The sequence below is a fragment of the Nansenia antarctica genome (genome assembly GCF_963989245.1).
Source record: "Nansenia antarctica genome assembly, chromosome: 11".
Lineage (NCBI taxonomy): Eukaryota > Metazoa > Chordata > Actinopteri > Argentiniformes > Microstomatidae > Nansenia > Nansenia antarctica.
Genome location: NC_137681.1, coordinates 21,789,039 through 21,808,224, shown reverse-complemented (window position 1 = coordinate 21,808,224; position 19,186 = coordinate 21,789,039). Strand labels below are relative to the sequence as shown.

The window sequence follows — 19,186 nt, the reverse complement described above, 5'->3', positions numbered from 1 at the left end:
AAGTCCAGAGGCCTTTGAGGAGTAATTAACAACCACCTCACCTCACCTTTCCCTGCTCTCCTCGGAAGAGCAAAAACATCCTCCTCAAGAGGGACGCAACCCTCCCTCCCCCCCCTGTTGCTCAGCCCTCCCCCCCCCCCCTCCCAGCCCTCTCTGTCTGCCTCCTCATGGTCCTCAGGGAGCAGCGGAGGGCAGCGGGCACACGCGCAGCCGACCCTAACCCAGAGACGGAGCCACGATGACGGGCGGCAGCCTGCGGCGGAGGCTGGTCCTCTGCTTCCTGGGCATCAGCTCCCTGTTGGGCATCTACATCCTGTGCATCAGCCTGGAGATCCGAGTGCCCTGGCGCATGGCCGACCTGGCACGCTTCCCTGGCACGGGCGACGCCCAGGGGACTAGCAGGTGAGGGGGTGGTGGAGACACTGTGTCGGGGTGGGGGGGGTGTCTGGTGAGGGACCTTTGGGGGTGGAGGGTGGATGTTGAGGGACCTTTGGGGGAGGAGGGGGGTGTATGTTGAGGGACCTTTGGGGGAGGGGGGTGTATGTTTAGGGACCTTTGGGGGAGGAGGGGGGTGTGATGTTGAGGCACGTTTGGGAAACACTGGAGGGCGTTGACCGTTCCCGTCAACGTGTGTTTGATAATCCAGCAGTGAGAGCTCTTATCAGGTGACACGTCACACACAAGGTAAACACTGAGGGAGTCAGTGTGAAGAAGTGTTTTGACCCGGTTGACCCACTAGAGAACGTCGTCGTGAATCATACAGTGAACTTGACTGGACTTTCTCCCACTTTTTATTTTATTTTTTTTCTTCCCTGAAAATGTTCCTCGTCAGTCTTCTTGGTTTCCCTAACGAGCGGTCGGGACAGAAGGCTCTGGTTAAACGGCCTGGGAATCGTGCTGCAATTTTTTTTTCAGGAACTGCTACTTTTCCCCCTGAAAGTCGTATCATTATGGTTTCCACAATGGAGCCACAGAGCGCATCAGCTAGACTCAGGGGAAAAAAAGCTCCTGGACTTGTTTCTCTGGCCGTGGTCTCTCAGTCACATGTGAAACGTAAGCCTTGTTGTAGTAATGGGCCATTCTCCAGATGGAAACGCCAGCAGGACCTAATGAGACGCCCTAAGACAGAGAGAGAGGGAGGGAGAAGGAGAGAGAGGGAGAGGGAGAGAGATGGAGGGAGGGAGAGGGGGAGAGAGGGAGAAGGAGAGTGAGGGAGGGAGAGAGGTGGAGGGAGAAGGAGAGGGAGGGAGGTAGAGGGAGAAGGAGAGGGAGGGAGGGAGAGAGAGGGAGGGAGGGAGAGAGATGGAGGGTGGAAGGGAGAGAGAGAAGGAGAGAGACAAAGCTGTCTTTTTTTGTTTTCTTTCTAAATGGATCTATTTCAGACTCTAAATGATAAGTTTCAGTGGTTGGTAACTGCAGGTCTGTCATTTGGAGCTGCTGGAAGCCCTCTGGTCTCACTAAGTTTTTATCTGAATGCCAGAGTCTTGGAACTACCCAGCGCTTATGCTCTCAGCTCCAGACTACTGTAGGGCTGCTGGCAGTGTGTATTGTGTCACAGGGTGTCTTTTAATAACCTTGTATACATTATCTAGTGTGCGCTGATGAACAACGTCATTGAATGACAAATGTTCTCCCTAACGGAGAGAGAGAAAGATAGAGAAACTCTGCCTGTGGTTGATTACTTGTTTTGTCTCTGTCTGCGTCAGAGCCGCCGCTCATGAGTGAACTGTCCCCTGTTATGTCCCCTGTTCTGTCCCCTGACCTGTCCCCTGTTCTGTCCCCTGTTCTGTTCTGTGTTCTGCCCCCTGACCTGTCCACTGTTCTGCCCTGTGTTCTGTCCCCTGACCTGTCCCCTGTTCTGCCCCGTGTTCTGCCCCCTGACCTGTCCACTGTTCTGCCCCGTGTTCTGTCCCCTGTTCTGTCCCCTGACCTGTCCCCTGTTCTGTCCCCTGTTCTGTTCTGTGTTCTGCCCCCTGACCTGTCCACTGTTCTGCCCCGTGTTCTGCCCCGTGTTCTGTCCCCTCTTCTGTCCCCTCTTCTGTCCCCTGACCTGTCCCCTGTTCTGCCCCGTGTTCTGCCCCCTGACCTGCCCCCTGTTCTGTCCTGTGTTCTGTCCCCTGTTCTGTCCCCTCTTCTGTCCCCTGTTCTGCCCCCTGACCTGCCCCCTGTTCTGTCCTGTGTTCTGTCCTGTGTTCTGTCCCCTGTTCTGTCCCCTGTTCTGCCCCCTGTTCTGCCCCCTGTTCTGCCCCCTGTTCTGCCCCCTGTTCTGTCCCCTGTTCTGCCCCCTGTTCTGCCCAAGTTCTTTACTTAGCACCGGGACAACCGGACCAGTTAATCCTTTGCTTCTCTTCTCTGTTGGCTGACCGTTTGCCTTTGATCTCAGTCGGGTTTCAACACATTTGTGTTTCATTAGCGAGCTTTATTAGAGCCTTGTCCTGCTGCGAGAGGGGGGAGGGGAGGGAGGGAGGGTAGGGGAGGGGGGGTGCGTTTCCAGCATCTGGTTAGTCATCCTGCCCAGCGTAGCCAATCAGGGACAGAGCAGCACCATGGTTACCTGAGACCACAGCTGTTCATGCCATGTATGGTTCCCGTCTGTTTATGATTGACGCTGAATTTGGCCCAAATGATTCTCTGGCCCACTGACTCTCTGGTCCAAATGATTCTCTGGTCCAAATGATTCTCTGGTCCAGATGATTCTCTGGTCCAGATGATTCTCTGGCCCACTGACTCTCTGGTCCAAATGATTCTCTGGTCCAAATGATTCTCTGGTCCAGATGATTCTCTGGCCCAAATTACTCTCTGGCCACATGACTCTTTGGTCCAAATGATTCTCTGGACCAAATGTCCCCCTGGCTAAATGTCCCCCTGGCTAAATGACTCTTTGGCCCAAATGATTCTCTGGTCCAAATAACTCTGGCTAAATGACTCTCTGGTCCAAAAGCAGACGTCTTTAACCAAAGTGACTTACAACAAATACTTTGACTAAGTAAGTGAATCATCTATCTACCGGTCATAGCAGGAAAAGTAATCTCTGCTGGAGCCCATTGGTAGTCGTCGTGCTAGAAGAAGGAAGATCATTAGTTATTTTTTTATTATGACACTGGGGAAACAGTACTTGGGGTAGTAGATGTCTCAGGAGATCCCGATCATGATAACGAACTGCTCTGTTTCTTTGTCCTCCTGTTCATTCTGTTGTCATGGTATACTGCAGATACACCCAGACACACCCACCCACTCACCTAGGAGACGAAACTGTCCTGCATTTGTTTAGTTAATGGAGAGCCATTATTTGTATTGGCTTGTCATTATCACGGACGTTGTCACCTTCTCATTGTGTGTTCTACGGGGCTGAACACATCAAGCGTGACTGAGGGAGGGGGGGAGGGAGTGTGAGAGAGAGATTCTGCAGAGTCAGACTGCAGAGTCCACCTGCTGTTGTTGTCTATTGATGGACACACTTAAGAGGTTTGACTACCTTTGCTCCTGTTAGATGAGATGTGAGTTGTAAGTTGTTTTTCTTCAGGAAAAAATAAATCTATGTTTTCGAAAAAAAAGACGTGTGGATCAACTAAGCACAACAACATTGGCATCAGAACTTGAAAACCGCGAGTTCAGGTGATGCGTGCGAGTCATCCATTTTGTATTGTCACCCACCAGGTCACCTGTCTCTGAGGACCCTGTCGACATCAGCTCTGAACGCCGGACCACCCGGCCCCCCTCCTTGACCTTTAACCCCAAGCTGTTATTCCCCGGAGCCACGCCTGGCAACAGCAGTGGTCCACCACCGGGAAAAGGCGACACCGCCGGACCCTCCACCCAGGCTGGGGCCACCGACCCGGGCCGCGATCCGGGACCACCACCGCTCCCGGCCAAGCCGACGGAGCCTCTCTTCATCGGAGACAGTTACTACAGTGAAGATGACTCACCGACGCAAATCGTAAGAGTTTCCCTGTTTCCCTGAAACACATTGGTCTCTGCTTTCTAAATAATGGGAGGGAGGGAGAGAGGGAGAGAGAGATGGAGAGAGAGATGGAGAGAGAGATGGGGAGAGAGAGAGACAATGACAATCCCTCTTGACTGAACGAGATGTCACGGCGACACTCTGTTGAGACCAGGGATTAGACCGCTCCCCCCCCCCCCCTCAAAGGTAATCAAACTGTAATTCAAACACCCGTCTGACGCTGCCTTGACCGGCTCCATATGACCTCGTGTGGAGAGCCGCCCGGGTCGTATCTGGTACGTTCTGTTCTCTGAGGGTGAAACTGGACCTCTCCTCGGGCCTTCGTCAGCCTTGATCCAGATCCTGATGTGTGATGAATGATTCCTATGGTTTGCAGTTGAGGTGGAGACAGGAGGCAGGAGATGGGTGGGTGCCAGTGGAAAAACAGGGGCCTGGCTATTTCTGCTTCATGAATGTTTAAAAGGGAAATGAAGTCAAATGTCCCTGCTGGGTTTGCCTGGGCTTCCTCCCTCCTGGACTGTTGTGTGTGCCGTCAGCATATAATAATGTAGCATCAGGGAGGGACTGGGAAGGACAGGAGGAGAGGGAGGGAGAGAGAGAGAGAGAGAGGGAGAGGCAGAGCTCAAAGCTTACACATCTAATTTTTGAGGTCGGTGACAAAACAGTTAACAGTTAAGATGGCGGTCTGGCTCCATGGATTCCCATTACTCATCTGAAAATGCCACAAGTGGTTACCCAAAAGGGAAGGCGTCGACTGGTCCATGTGGTTTATCTGAATGGATCTTCTGAGATGATTTAACAGGCCAATAATATGTGAAGCCTGCATGGTCCAGCTTCATGGCCAGTACATGTTGAATCCCATATGGTTTTTATTAGCATGTATCTCTACTCCGTCTAGAACCATCTGGCCCTGCGGAGCGCGTAATCGGCTCCAACACTGGTAACTACATGAATAATTGTTAGTGAAGCGAGGAAGTGAACAAGACGTTTTAATCAGATATGGTGGACTCTGTTTTTGTTCGAGGGAGAGAGGGAGAGAGAGGGAGAGAAGGAGAAGGAGAAGGAGAGAAGGAGAGGGAGAGAGAGAGAGATCTTTTTGTTTACCACATGGTTTTTGTTATAATGAGCATTTCTCTCCCAGGATGAAACCCCCAACCTCCCTCATGTCATTACTGCAGGTATATAATTATGTAACCCCATCAGAACTGCCTCCAGTGGGGGTCATAAATGAAGGGCGCCGCTGCACCATCTGACTGGAACTAATGACTCTGGTGTTTGTTTGTTAGTGTGTGTGATGTAATAATGGTGTAGGCGCCGCTGTATGTTGCTGCCGTCTGGGCTTGCCAAGTGGTTACTGTACAGATTATGGATTCATGTAATTTAACAAGAACTCGTTGAACGTGTGTGTGTGTGTGTGTGTGTGTTTTATAGTAGAGGTGGTTTGGAAACTATGCAATCTTGATGGGTGGCCTTATCTGAGGCTTGAACCCACTGTGTGGACTATGGACTAAGCGCCATATGAGGACATCCTCTAGGTGTAGGTCAGTGCTTGGGTTTGCCGTGTGGGAGACCATGGTTTGATCCCCACCCTTCCTCCATCTCTCCCCCTCTCTCCATCTTTCCCCCTCTCCCTTTCTCTTTCTCTTTCTCTCCCCCCCTCTCTCCAACTCTCCCCCTCTAGGACTGTCCAGACAGCATACGCAGGAGGGTACCAGAGACCGGGTTCGGGGAGCGTTTCCTGGATCGTATCCCGGTGCTCCAGTGGGCCAAGCACGCCACCCCGGACCAGTACCAGCGCCTGGTCCAGTACCCAGGAGCCCACGGCTGGGGAGGGATCGACTTCCACAGTACGTACCCTAACTCTAACCCTAACTAACTCCAACCCTAACTCTAACCTTAACCTTAACCTTAACTAACCCTAACCCTAACTCATTTACCTTAACAATGGGCAAACGGTTAAGTCTATAATAATCAAATCAAGTCAGACTTTATTCATATAGAGCATGCAATTACAATACAAGGGGCTTAACAATACAATGAAAATCCAACAATACAGTAAGTGAAGTGATGCTTAGGCAAATACTGGTCCACTAGTCGATGGACGTCACCAATCCGGTGTTTGTTTAGCTAATCCTTCTGCTGTGTCAGTGTGAGCGTTTGCTATTGACATTACAGTTGTGTGGGATGTGATCGTTCAAACACGGATGTGTGGTTGATGAAGTCCACTGTGTGTTTAGCCACGTACTGTATTAACCACACAATGGGCGGGTTTCACAGACAAGGCTTAAGCCTAGTCCTGGACTAAATCACACTTTCAATGTAAAATCTCCATTGAAGATGCTTTTTAGTCCAGGATTAGGCTTAAGCCTTGTCTGTGAAACTGGCCCAATGTGTTCTGTAGGAGTGGTGATGAGGCGTAGGGAGTTCTATAATATAATAACATAATAATGTTAGTGCCATGCTCTACCAACGGAGCCACAGAGGACCACTCCAAGATCTCTGGGAGAAAGGATTTGTTTGAAATCCAAACAATTACTGTGAGGTTAACGTAGAGATCCCCAGCTTTGATTCAATGTCTTCTTTTTCACCATTGGGTTCCCCATTTAGAAAGTACTCCCCTTTTTCATACATAGCCCCCCTATTTCAGGGCACAGAAAGTATTGGAACATTGGCTTGACAGTGGTTTTCTGGTTAGTCAGGTGTGTTCCGTCACATAATTTCTGCAGGCATAACAGAGCTTCCTTCATGCGTGACCTGATCAGATTGAATCAGAGTTCGAAAAACCCAATCTCAAAGATCTGAATAATTAATTAAGGTGACACATCATTCACCAGACACATCATTCACCAGACACATCATTCACCCAAGACACATCATTCACCAGACAGAAATTTTTAAAATTTTTAATAATAATAAGAATGTAAACAAACAGGAACTGAAAATGTTTTCATCGTCGTGCCAACAGCTCTGGAGTCTGCCCTCTCGGTCCTCGACACGTCGGCTAACCGGCACATGTTTGACGACTGGGATCGTCGTAGCAACGGCTCTCACTGTATCCGCTGTGCGGTGGTGGGCAACGGAGGCATCCTGAAGAACTCCAAAAAAGGGCAGGAAATCAACAGACACGACTATGTCTTCAGGTAGGTGCCGTTTGTCTGTCTGTCTCTCTCCCTCTCTATCTCTATCTCAAGTTCAGTTGAAACCCATTCAAGCTGATCTTCCTACGGTATAGGGGTGAGGATGCATTGGAAAACAAGCATTACCATGTCAATGTCAACACTCAACGGAGATTAGCGACAGTTAGCATTTGTCCTTTTGTGTCATCTTGTCATTCAGGATGCCCCATTCAGGGACTCCTCGGGGATCGGTATAGAGGCCCCTGTGGTTGCTGCGGTTACCTGGGGGGAGGGGGAGGGGGCGGCTAAGTAGTCGTTGACATCGTCCCTGTTGATTTTCAGGACCAACGGGGCGGTGATTAAGGGGTTTGAGGTGGATGTGGGGTCACGTACATCCCTGTACACCTTTTCCACCAACACCATGCGCAACTCCATGCGCAGCTATGCGGGCGTGGGCTACAGGGGACCCCCCCAGTCTGAGGTAAGTACCTCCCTGATGGGGCTGCCCCCAACCACATCTATACACTTGGAAACACCAAAGGCTTAGCCAAACAGCACAGCCATTTAGATGATGATAATATTATTAATAATTATTTATTTTGTACTTTTGTATTGGGCTTTTCTCAGTACTCAAATACACTACATTCCATGGAGAGAACAAGAATAGATGGATAAATATGAAATAAAACAAAAGCACAGTCTGTAAAAAAACAAACAAAAAAATGGTTTAATGATTTAAAAGCTTAAGTTTAAAAAGATGGTTTGGAGGAGGAGAGCGTGAGGAGAGCGATTCTTTGGTGTGGGTGTGGGAGAGTGTGGGCTGCACTACCAGATGAGTCTGGTAACATTGGATTCACCTCTGGATCTCTTCCCTCTTCGGTGTCGTAGGAGACGCGCTACGTCTTCCTGCCCGACCACGACCGGGACTACCTCCTGATGCAGGCGGCCGCCACGCACACCCCCGTCGAACGGGGGCCGGAGGCCAACAAGAAGTAAGACACCGGGGCAGGAGGGCCTCATACAGGGCGCAGGAGGGCCTCATACAGGGGGCAGGAGGGCCTCATACAGGGGGCAGGAGGGCCTCATACAGGGGGCAGGAGGGCCTCATACAGGGGGCAGGAGGGCCTCATACAGGGGCCAGGAGGGCCTCATACAGAGGCATAGACACTTTGATGGAATACAGTGCCCTCTGTAAGTATCGGAAAGAGGAAGCATTTTGTCGTCTTCTAGCTCTATACTACCAACAGTTTGGATTTGAATCAAACAATTACTAACTGCTAATCGTTTCTACATGGTGAAGCCAATCTGTGAAAAAATAAAATAATAATTGAATTAAACTTGAGAATCTCTTCTCAGCTTTAACCTTGTCCTTAATGGCTTCTAATCCAAACTCTTGGAGTATAGAGCTAAAAGAGGACAAAATGCTACCTCTTTCCAATACTTTTATACATTTAGGGCACTGTAGATGTATCAGGGGAGGTATAGCCAGCTAAGTGACATGTTTGCGTTACATTTGAACATAATCACACGAGTAAGTGAATCATCTATCCATCAGTCATCGCAAGAAAGGTAATCTCTGCTCGGGCCAGGGGCCATATCTGGCCTGTGAATACACGCATTTCATCCCCATGTCGTTGTTTTCCCAGGCCGCCCACGTACTTTGGTGAGAATGTGACGGCAGAGAAGTTCAAGATGTACCACCCAGACTTCATCCGGTACCTCCGAAACCGGTGAGTCTAAGCTCATTAGGCATAAAGCTGAGGAACAGGCATGACTGATCAAAATCAAAAGCATAGCTCAAATTAGACACCTGGAATGCTGGGGTTAAACCAAAACCTGTTTGATTAAACAAAAACCTCTTTCGACACATTGTAATTTGAGTCTCTGACAGACAGTTTTCCTCACAATGATAACTCATGAAAAGAGGAATTTTTTTGGCAGACACTTCCTCATAGGAACTTCCGCTCAACTGTTTATCTAAGCAAATGACCCACACGTATCTGGTGTCCATTGTTGTTTGTCCGTAGGGGACACCGTAGCTGGTCTGGTTGGGTGGAGACTGATTTAAGAAACGGCCCCCCCTGGGATTTTTTTTTTCCATCTTCACTCCGTCACTAAGGAAGCTTGTTTTAGTTTAGGCAGGGCACTCACTCCACAAAACATCCATCACATGGGACAAAGCTTAAAGCAACACTCCACCATGGTTTAACAGAGTGACGTCACAGGCTATGAGAGTTGGTCGTCCAATACTTCGACACTGCATTTCATCTAGTAGTACTTGTACTTTGCAATGACAATAAAGTTGAATCGCATCGAATCTTATTTCCCCCACTGTATTACCATTTTCAAGGCCTTGGTCAGGGTGGTAAGGGAGGGGGTCGAGGGAGCAGGTGCTTGTTTTGGAGGCGGTGATGTCAGTGATGAGGGAGGTCAACGGGGGAGAAAGTAGTGAGAGAAGTGGGGGGCGTGTAGTCGGCTGGGGGGGAAGATGACAGCGGGGGGGTGGGGGTGTAGGAGTTGGTGATGGAGGCAGTCAGTAAGCTGTTAATTTGGGAGATCTATTGAAGGTGTGGAGAAAGGAGTTGCAGAGATCGGGGGAGGAAGTTGTGTTATTGTCCGGGGGTTGGAGTAATTTCTTGACAGTAGAGAAAAGGGTGCGGGGGTTTCGGTGGGTGCTGTTGATGCGGGTGGAGTAGTGGGCGGATTTGGCAGCTTGGAGTGCGCCACGGTAGGAGTAGTAGTGGCGGCATTGGGGATTGTTGGAGTGGTGATCAGAAGGTCAAATCCCACCTGGGAACACCACCACTTAAGTAAGGCCCTTAGCCCTAAATTACTCCAGTAATCCCTGTAATCTCTAATTGTAAATCCCTTTGGATAAAAGCGTCTGCTAAAGGGTTAAAAAGTAAACATGTAACATGTAAACGGATGGAGCCTGTCCTGCTGGCCCTGAGTTAATGGTTATGTGTTTTTATGGAGCAGATTCCTGCGCTCCCACGCCCTGAAGACCAAATACAAGGACATCTACCGTCCGTCCACTGGAGCTGTGATGCTGTTGGCCGCTGTGCACACATGTGACCAGGTATGAGACCCCACACCGTCGCCTTGGTAACAATCAGTTACAACCTGTTTGCACTCCCTTGCACTCACTCACCTACCTTGGCAGTTGAACTTGTTAAAAGGTTTGATAAGGTTGTGGGACACTGATTGTGTCTGTGTCTGTGTCTGTGTCTGTGTCTGTGTGTCTGTCTCATATGTCTGTCTGTCTGCCTGCGTGTCTGTTTGTCTCATACGTGTGTCTGTCGTGTTCAGGTGAGCGCGTACGGCTTCATGACCCCTGACTATGCCAACTACTCGGACCACTACTACGACAGCAGCTTCCACAAGGTGGGCTTCTTCATCAACCACGACCTGCGCATGGAGATGGCCCTGTGGCAGGACCTCCACCACGCCGGCCTCATCACACTCTACATGCGCCAGTGATCCTCCAGCCAATCAGGCGCTGCGTCGAGTGAACTCAGCCAATCAGGCGCAGAGTCGAGTGAACTCAACCAATCAGGCGCAGTGTCAACAACTATCAGAGTTCTGGGTCCATCAGCTGTCTACTATGTCTGGCCTCGCCAGCCCCCCTGTAACGTTGGGGGGGGTGGGGGGGCAGGGGCTGTGAAGGAGGGGGGCACAGCCAGACAGTGGAACAAAGTAGCAAACTGGCAAACACCCCCCCTACACACACACACACACACACACACACCCTGATAGACTGGTAGCCAACCATGAACCACTACACTGTTGTTGAGCTAACAGGTTTTTATTTTTTTATTTTACCACAACAAAACATTTTTAAATATTTCATACTACTTGAGCCCATTTGAGCCTTATACCAGATCAGACGGATAAAGGGATTTCTGGGTGGATCTCAGAGTGGTCCGGATCGTTGTGTCTGTGCAGGACTGTCTGTTGTCAAGGGACGTCCAGACACCTCCTTAAAATACCCTCCCTGCCACCCTAAATACAGCCCCCCGGAGCTCTGCAGGCTGCACTCATGATCTATTCTGATGGTGTGCGTGTGTGTGTGTGTCTGTCTGTCTGTGTCTCTCTCACCCAACCAAAGCCGAAAGTAGAAACTAACAGTTCCTTTTTTGCTTTTAGATGATTTCATTTTGATGTTTATTGATTTTTTCTTAACTTATTTGTTGTCTTTTAAAACTTTCTCACTCTTTTTAAATTTGCACATACAAGTGTCCTTCCTGGTTATGAGCCTTGACGAATGGATAAGAACTATAATGTTATAAATACCGGTTTGTGCCTTTCTAATGTGAGTCGTTTGTCTGCCCTAACGAGCTGTCGAGGTAACTGGGGGGGAGTATATTTGAAGTGAAGATGATGATGCTTTCACAACGGCACAAAAGAGGACATGTTTTTCTATGGCCTTTTCCTCGTTGCCAAAACTGGAATGGTTTCCAAGGGAACTCCTGGAGAATCTTGAGTGTGTGGCTCGGGAGCATCTCTCTCTCTCTCTCACCCTCTCAGCTTAGAATGTAAAAGGTTATGAAGAAGAAGAATTGTGCCTGTTCGCTATTGGTCACAGCGAAGTACACGTGAGATTCCATCATCATCATCACACACACACACACACGCACATACACACGCACGGGGTCCCTCTGCTGTTTATCTTTGGAGTGCAGAGAAGTAACCAAATACACTACAGAATCAGGGACTCTCGCTTTTATTTAAATGTTGTATGCCTTTTTAAATAACAATCATTCAATATTTCAACTAAACTGTAATTTTTCTACATTTTATGGAGAAGCATCATAGACGCTGACTGTCAGAAGTGCCTTCTGAAGTTGTCAGTGTGTAGAGATGGAGTCTGTCTGATGTTCTAATGTGGAGTCCCACCAGAGTGCAATGACCTATTAACACAAATCTATTCAGGAAAATGCATTTGTGTCGTCTCGCATTTCTTCACACGTTGCATTCAGCATTTCATTATTTATTTGTCTGTGTCCAATGTCGTTCTTACACAACAGGCCTGAGGATTGTGGAGCGTCTTTCACAATAATATGTTGCTGATCTTGTTGATGAGGGTTAGGTATCAACTATCAATACTGACCTTGTGACTTGCCAAGAACATTCATGTTTTGTCAAAAAAACTCCCCTTTAGTTCTGAGAGAGGCCAAACAAATGCCGGATAGAGATACGGTTAGGACAGGGAAGGGAACACAGTTACGCGGCTGTTTCCTGGTTCCTCCCCCCCCTCTCAGATGACAGAACACACTACACACTGCACATGACCTCCATACACACACACACACACACACATGATTCATTTACATAAAAATGTTGGCCATTTAGCTTGTTGACGCCTTTATCCAAAGCGACTTACAATAAATACATTTGTGAATCATCTATCTATCAGTCATTGCAAGAAAAAGTAATCTATGCTTGGGCCAAAGGCCATTGGCAGTTACAATGCTTATTTTTTTTTAAGTTAAGGTGTAGTTTGAAGAGATGGGTCACCATATCCACCCTTCTGTTTAGTGGGAGCTAAGGTAACCAAAACAAAATGGCCATGAGTCAGCAGTAATACACACAACAGCTGCCAGTCTCAAGAAAATTATGAATTCCTCCATTCTTCTATTCCATTCCTGACCACCGCCCCCCCCCACCGCCATATGTCTGGTCACGACCCTTCAGAACACCAACCATCCTATGCCCCTTGACCTGTGTTCCTACTTCCTGGGTTTCTTCTCCAGTTTGACCATGTCAGAGAACTCTGAAAGAGAGAGGAGGAAGGGGAGAGAGGGAGGGGGGAGGGAGAGAGGGGGGAGGAGGGAGAGAGAGAAACTTTGAGACCGTCTGGTTGAAATGTACATTTACAAATTTGTGTTTTGTTTTTTGGGGGCATTTGGCGCCCCCCAGGCATTTGGCGCCCTAGGCGACCGCCTAGTTCGCCTATGCCTCGGACCGGCCCTGCTTACAGTATTCAATGTACCAGGATACACACGGAGGGGAGGGAGAGAGGGGGGAGGAGGGAGAGAGAGAAACTTTGAGACCGTCTGGTTGAAATGTACATTTACATTTTTGACATTTAGCAGATGCCTTTATCCAAAGTAACTAACTTAGACAAATGTATTTGTTGTAAGTGAATCATCATCATAAGAGAAACAAATCTAGGCTAGGACCAGGGCTCACTGGCAGTCGCAATGCTAGAAAAAGGAAGACTTTAAATTTGTTATTTTATTTTATTTATTTCCTTTTATTTACAGTAGAGAAACTGTACAGGGGGGTAGTGGGGATGAAGAGGCCTTTAGGGGGGGGGGGACCGTCAAGATGTAGCCTGAAGAGATGGGTCTTCAGTCTATGGCGGAAGATAGTTTGGGCAGGGCTCATTGTAATGAGCGTGTTTGATTCCATTCCTCATTCCTTTCCATCCATTACAATGAGCCCATCCTCCGATTTCTACCTCCATTAGCCTCCCCTGGTGTAGAACTGACATGTACTGGTATCAGCCTCACAAGGCCACCACAGCTCAGGTGAATGTTCTACTACTGGCTAAACGTGTTTTAAGGTGACTCAAGTATAACGTCACCTCGGTCATATCGATTGTGCAAGTAGGGTGTACACCTTGTTATCTATGAAAGCCCAATGTTTGCCAGGAATAAGGAAGTAGGGAATAAGGAATAAGGAAGTATTCATAATTAATAAGTAGGGTGAACACCTGGTTACCTATGAACATGATGTGCAAGTAGGGTGTGTTACCTATGAATTATCGTTACCGTTGGCTTACAGTCAGGGCCGGTCCTAGGCATTTAGGTGCCCTAGGCGAGAGTATGATTTGATGCCCCCCCCCCAAGGGGCGCCACCCCCACCCCCACCACATTAAGCCACCAGTACTGCCTCATCACCACCCACACATTCAACAGTAAAAATATGGACAACAATGGTTTCAAGACAAAAATAGACAGTAGGCTGAGACATATTTTCATTAAAAATAAATACATTGTTTTTTGTTTTTTGGGGGCATTTGGCGCCCCCCAGGCATTTGGCGCCCTAGGCTACCGCCTAGTTCGCCTATGCCTCGGACCGGCCCTGCTTACAGTATTCAATGTACCAGGATACACACGGAGCCCTGCGTAAGTAATGGGACAGTGAAGCATTTTACATTCTTTTGGCTCTAAGAAATACATCAAATCAAAACAATTGAAATAGTCCCCCTTGCAACAGGGACTATGCATAAAAAAGTGGTGTGATTTCTGAATGGTGAAACAAACACTGTAAACAAACACTGTTGAATAAACACTGATCATCTCTACTTTAACCACACAGTTATTGTTTGGTTGTTTGAGTGTAGAGCCTAAAGAAAACAACATGCTTCACTGTCTCATTACTTACGCAGGGCCCTGAACATATATCAGAAATCTGTGAGGACGTTTCCTTTGATCAGGCAGATCAGACTTCTCCTAGGCCAGGTTGTTATCTGCTGCCCCCTGCTGGCCGCGGTAGGACGGTGCAGCGCGGAGCTTTTCCTCACCTCTGAAGTTGATGCGTCCGTCTCCGTCTGAATCCGCCGCCTGGATCATCGCGTCCGCCTCCTCGTCAGACAGCGGCACGGTGGGGCCCGAGCTGGGGACCGTCGATAGGATGTATCTGGCAAGACAAAAGTGAAGCGTTTTCTTCCTTTCTCCAGCACTGTGACTGCCGATGGCACTTGTTCTTATGGAAGGGTTTACTTACATTGACTGTTGTATAGTTGATTCACTTACTGAGACGAATGTACTTATTGTAAGTCGCTTCAGAAAAAAGCGTCTGCTAAATGACGTAAATGTAAATGAATAACACATATTTACTGAACTTGACAGCTACTGAGGACGAATGACTGGACACTAATAAACATGTTACTATTTATTTCACTTTTTTTTAATGGATAGATCACTTTTGAAATGAGTGAATAGCATTGAAGTTCTACAGGGCTGCCAAGTTTCACCAAAAGTTTGGAGTGAGATTTTTTGGCGGTGGAGCGACCCAAAACTGTGCACGTTTTGGCAGCGGCGGCCCCTCTCTCCCACCCAATTATTTGTGCTAGTTTCCTGCAATTTTACATGTTGTTCATAATAAACCAGCACAATAAATGAAAAATAATAAATAATAAATAATAACATTTTAAAAAACAAGAAAAAAAATTCTGACAATATATCATATTTATGAAATCTTAATAAACAAATACAGTAGCCTACAGACTCTAAAAGAAAAATTGGCCCCATCAACAGGACTCAGCCCCTTGGTCAGCAGCAGAAAGACCCGTGGTCATCATCTTATATACAGTGCATTGCTCATAGATGGCTATCATGTTATACAGTACATACCAGGGTTTTTCCTGGGTCAGAATGAGGGCTTGGTGGGTGATTTTGAGGGACCCCCAATTGTTGTATTTGTATTGTAAATTATAATTATTAATAATAATTATTATTATTAATGTACCTGGTTATGTTACAGTAGAGAAACAAAAAACAGTTACCAAAACTGAGTATTTACTAGCTAAGATTGGCAAAAGATTGGCGTGGTGCAACCGAAATTAGTAAACAACTAGTTTGAAACTAACTAGTAACAACTAGGGGTTTAGTAACTACTAAATGCCTGCATTTAGTAATGACTTACGCCATATTTGTGCAACCCAGTCCAGTAGGCTACCAGATACGATGTTGTAATGTATGCACATATTTTGCTACCACGGTTGCCAGACGGAATTGACAATGTCCAGCCCAACCGGTCTAAAAGCTGCCGAATCCACCCGTCCAGTGTGACCAAAAGTAGCCCAATCTGGCAACCCTGCTTGCTACGTTCTTGCAGCTCGCGTAAACACAGGTTCTTCCATCAGCGCTCGCCTGCCGCTTCGATTGCAGACTCAAGTTAACGCGCGTGCAGAAAGATGCCACGAAACTCATGTCCGGTAGCTTTCTTTCAAGGAATTTCAAAAATAAAAGTCCCGTAAAACAATTGTTATTTCTCGCCGTGAGAAATAGAGATGCGGCGTGAGAGCGTGAGAACTGGTTGAAATGCGTGAGTCTCACGGTGATTGCGTGAGACTTGGCAGCTCTGGTTCTATCAGATAGCGTTGGTTGGCACTATTTCAAGTCCCCTTTCTTCCCCTGCCCCAACCCTCGCCTAATTGAAGTAGGCCTTTGTAGATTGTTATTGAGCCCTGTTAGCATATCGCTCAGGCCCATAAAGTCATACTTCATCTCGTTCCACTCGATGTAGCCGCTGGAGTCTTTGTCCAGCAGCTGGAAGGCCTTCCTAAGGGATGCCTCCTGCTGTTCCGACGTTTTAAACTGCTTCATGTACTCCAGGAACCTGCTGTAGTTGAAGTTACCTGGAGGGAGACGGACCAACTGTCACTCAGCGTCATTTACATTTAAGTTTTTGACATTTAGCAGACGCCTTATTCCAAAGCAACTTATTATCAATAGGCAAGGCAAGGCAAGTTTATTTGTATTGCACATTTCATACAACCGGGGCAATTCAAAGTGCTTTACATACATTATTTAAAAATACAGCAAGATATTTGTAAATGTAAAATACATTTGACTAAGTAAAAGAATCATCTGTCCACCAGTCGTTGCAGGAAAAAGTCATCCATGCTCAGGCCTGGGCCCATTGGCAGTCATGCTAGAAGAAGGAAGATTGAGAGTTCAATGCAATCAGCAATCAGCATCGCCGTAGACTGAAGACCCATTTCTTCAGGCTGCACCTTAACTGTCCCTCCTAAAGACCTCTTCACCCCTCACTACCCCCCCTGTACAGTTTCTCTACTGTATTTTTTGTTGTTGTTGTTGTTGTTGTTGTTGTTGTTGTTGTTGTAATTCTTCCTTCTTCTAGCGTTGTGATTGCCAGTGGGCCCTGGTCCGAGCATAGATTTGTTTTTCTTATGGTGAGTGATGGATAGATGATTCACTTACTTAGACAAATGTACTTGTTGTAAGTCGCTTTGGATAAAGGCGTCTGCTAAATACCAAACATGTAAATGTAAATGTAAGCATACTGTTGTACCCATTCAACTGAAGTCTCCCAATTCAGACTCTACACACTGTGACTACGGTATACCATACTGTGTGTATTCTGCACTTAAAAGGCCTCCCACACACACACACACACACACACACACACACACACACACACACACACACACACACAGTAGGTCTTTATACACACCCTGCCATGATCTGTGTTATCCCTTCTCTGCTGACCCAATTCACATTCCCACCCAACGATATTTGCCACACTTACCTCCCTCCTCCTCCCCTCCTCCCCCCTCTCTCTCAGTGTCACCCTGCAGCCTTATCTCCCGGGGGATGCGGTCTACGTCCTGGTCGCTGAGGGAGGCACCCATGGCTAGGGCCACGTTCTTCACCTGCAGGCTGAAGTCGTCCGCCATTTTGTCCATCTGCCCTGTTCTGCTGGACAGGCAGGGTAGAGGAACACAGAGTCAGGAAGGGTAGGGTTGCACAGAGTCAGGGAGGGTAGAGGAGCACAGAGTCAGGGAAGGTAGAGGAACATAGAGTCAGGGAGGGTAGAGGAGCGCAGATCCCAGAGTAACAGCCTAATCTACTGTAGTCTCATTACGACAGTTCAGACAAACTCGGCCTTCATTAAGACAATAGAAAGAGCGTTGAAAATGGGCGGCGCGTAGCCATTGGCTTTACCTCACATCAGTCAGATACATCCCTCCAGATACATCCCTCCCTAAAGTCTCAGACTTCAACTCCCCAAACTCCACCATGTCGATTCTTACAGGTGGTCTGTGACCTTTGACCCTGACGTGGGCGGAATGTGGAGGAGCCCGGCGCCAGGCCCCGATTGGAGCAGCTCTGGGGGTCTCCTGTTGCCCCCCCCCGATGGAAGCCTGGCGGTCCAAGGGGGACAGGTGTGTTGTGGTAACCAGAGGTCTTCACAGGGGAGGCTGCTGGGGTAGAAATCATTCCGTTCCGTGCTTTAAAATGAGCCCGTCGGCTGATTTCTACCTACCTTCGTCAGCCGCCCCTACGATCCCATATATGTTTTAAAGAGCTTCAGATGTAAAAAGGAGTCATTGGGATTCAGGGAAGTTTGCGCTTCTTTCATCCTTATTCCTCATATTATTATCAGTCTGTCAACTCTCTAAGCACAGAGGGAACGTGGATGCTATCCTAATCCTAACCTTAAGCCTAACACTAACCTTAACGCTAATCTTAACCCTAACGCTAACCTTAACCCAAGTCCTAGGATCACTATAGCCAGACATGGTTGATGGTAGCTACCATGCATCTCCCTCTCCTCCCCTCTCTCTCCCTGTCCTCCTCTCTCTACCTCTGCTCATCCTGTCCTCCTCTCTCCTCCCTCCTCAATCCTCCTCTTATTGGGAGCAATTTGGGGTTCAGTGTCTTGCCCAAGGACACCTTGACACATGGCCAGCCGGGAATCGAACCGCCGAACCGCATACCTTGCGATCATTAGACGCTGGCTCTACCTCCTGAGCCACAGTCGCCCCAAAGTCTATTATTACGAGTCGGGTAGCTTCAGAGCTAATGCAATAATATATGCCATTTAACTGATGCTTTTATCCAAAGCGACTTGAGTGCATACTTTTTTCAGTATATATGGTCCCAGCAGGAATCGCACCCACAACCTAAGTGTTGTTAGCGCCATGCTCTACCAAATGAGCAACGTGCTAATACTTCCATCCGTTTGGACCTTGTTCAGGGGCGACTCAGTGCTTGTGGCAGCTGATTGTTTTTAGGTCCGGTAGCTATAACGGTCAAGAGCTGTCATCGACTGGTGATCTCAACGGAGCCACCATTTTGTTGGGTTTCCATGGTACCCAACCTGTATGTGTGTGTGTGTGTGCGTTTACCATACTGCATACACAGGGTGTGGTAGAGAGAGAAAAAACAAAAACTGACATTTTTGATCATTTCTGCATTTCTGTGGGTTTCATCATTCCTCTCACACTCCTCTGAGTGTCTCTCTCTCTCTCTTTCTCTCTCTCTCTCTGATTTGCACATCAATCACTTTCTTTCAGGAATTAATATCTGCTTTCCACCCCTCCAGAAAAAAATATAGGCAAGGGTTTTTA

At 47.8% G+C, this 19,186-nt stretch overlaps 2 protein-coding genes across 2 annotated transcripts; one reads left to right on the top strand and one right to left on the bottom strand.

The window, feature by feature from the left end:
• Positions 1 to 238: 238 nt before the first annotated feature.
• Positions 239 to 10,557, top strand: st6galnac (ST6 (alpha-N-acetyl-neuraminyl-2,3-beta-galactosyl-1,3)-N-acetylgalactosaminide alpha-2,6-sialyltransferase; the record flags this gene model as incomplete). The annotated part of the gene is made up of 9 exons (XM_080542478.1): positions 239 to 402; positions 3,658 to 3,937; positions 5,643 to 5,808; positions 6,927 to 7,101; positions 7,420 to 7,558; positions 7,966 to 8,069; positions 8,724 to 8,807; positions 10,057 to 10,156; positions 10,387 to 10,557. 9 exons carry the CDS (start codon positions 239 to 241, stop codon positions 10,555 to 10,557), a joined length of 1,383 nt encoding a protein of 460 aa, XP_080398604.1.
• A 2,249-nt stretch (positions 10,558 to 12,806) lies between these two features.
• LOC308167372 (parvalbumin-like EF-hand-containing protein) lies at positions 12,807 to 17,509 on the bottom strand (the record flags this gene model as incomplete). The annotated part of the gene is made up of 4 exons (XM_080541787.1): positions 12,807 to 12,850; positions 14,609 to 14,724; positions 16,312 to 16,447; positions 17,404 to 17,509. 4 exons carry the CDS (start codon positions 17,507 to 17,509, stop codon positions 12,807 to 12,809), a joined length of 402 nt encoding a protein of 133 aa, XP_080397913.1.
• Positions 17,510 to 19,186: the final 1,677 nt, after the last annotated feature.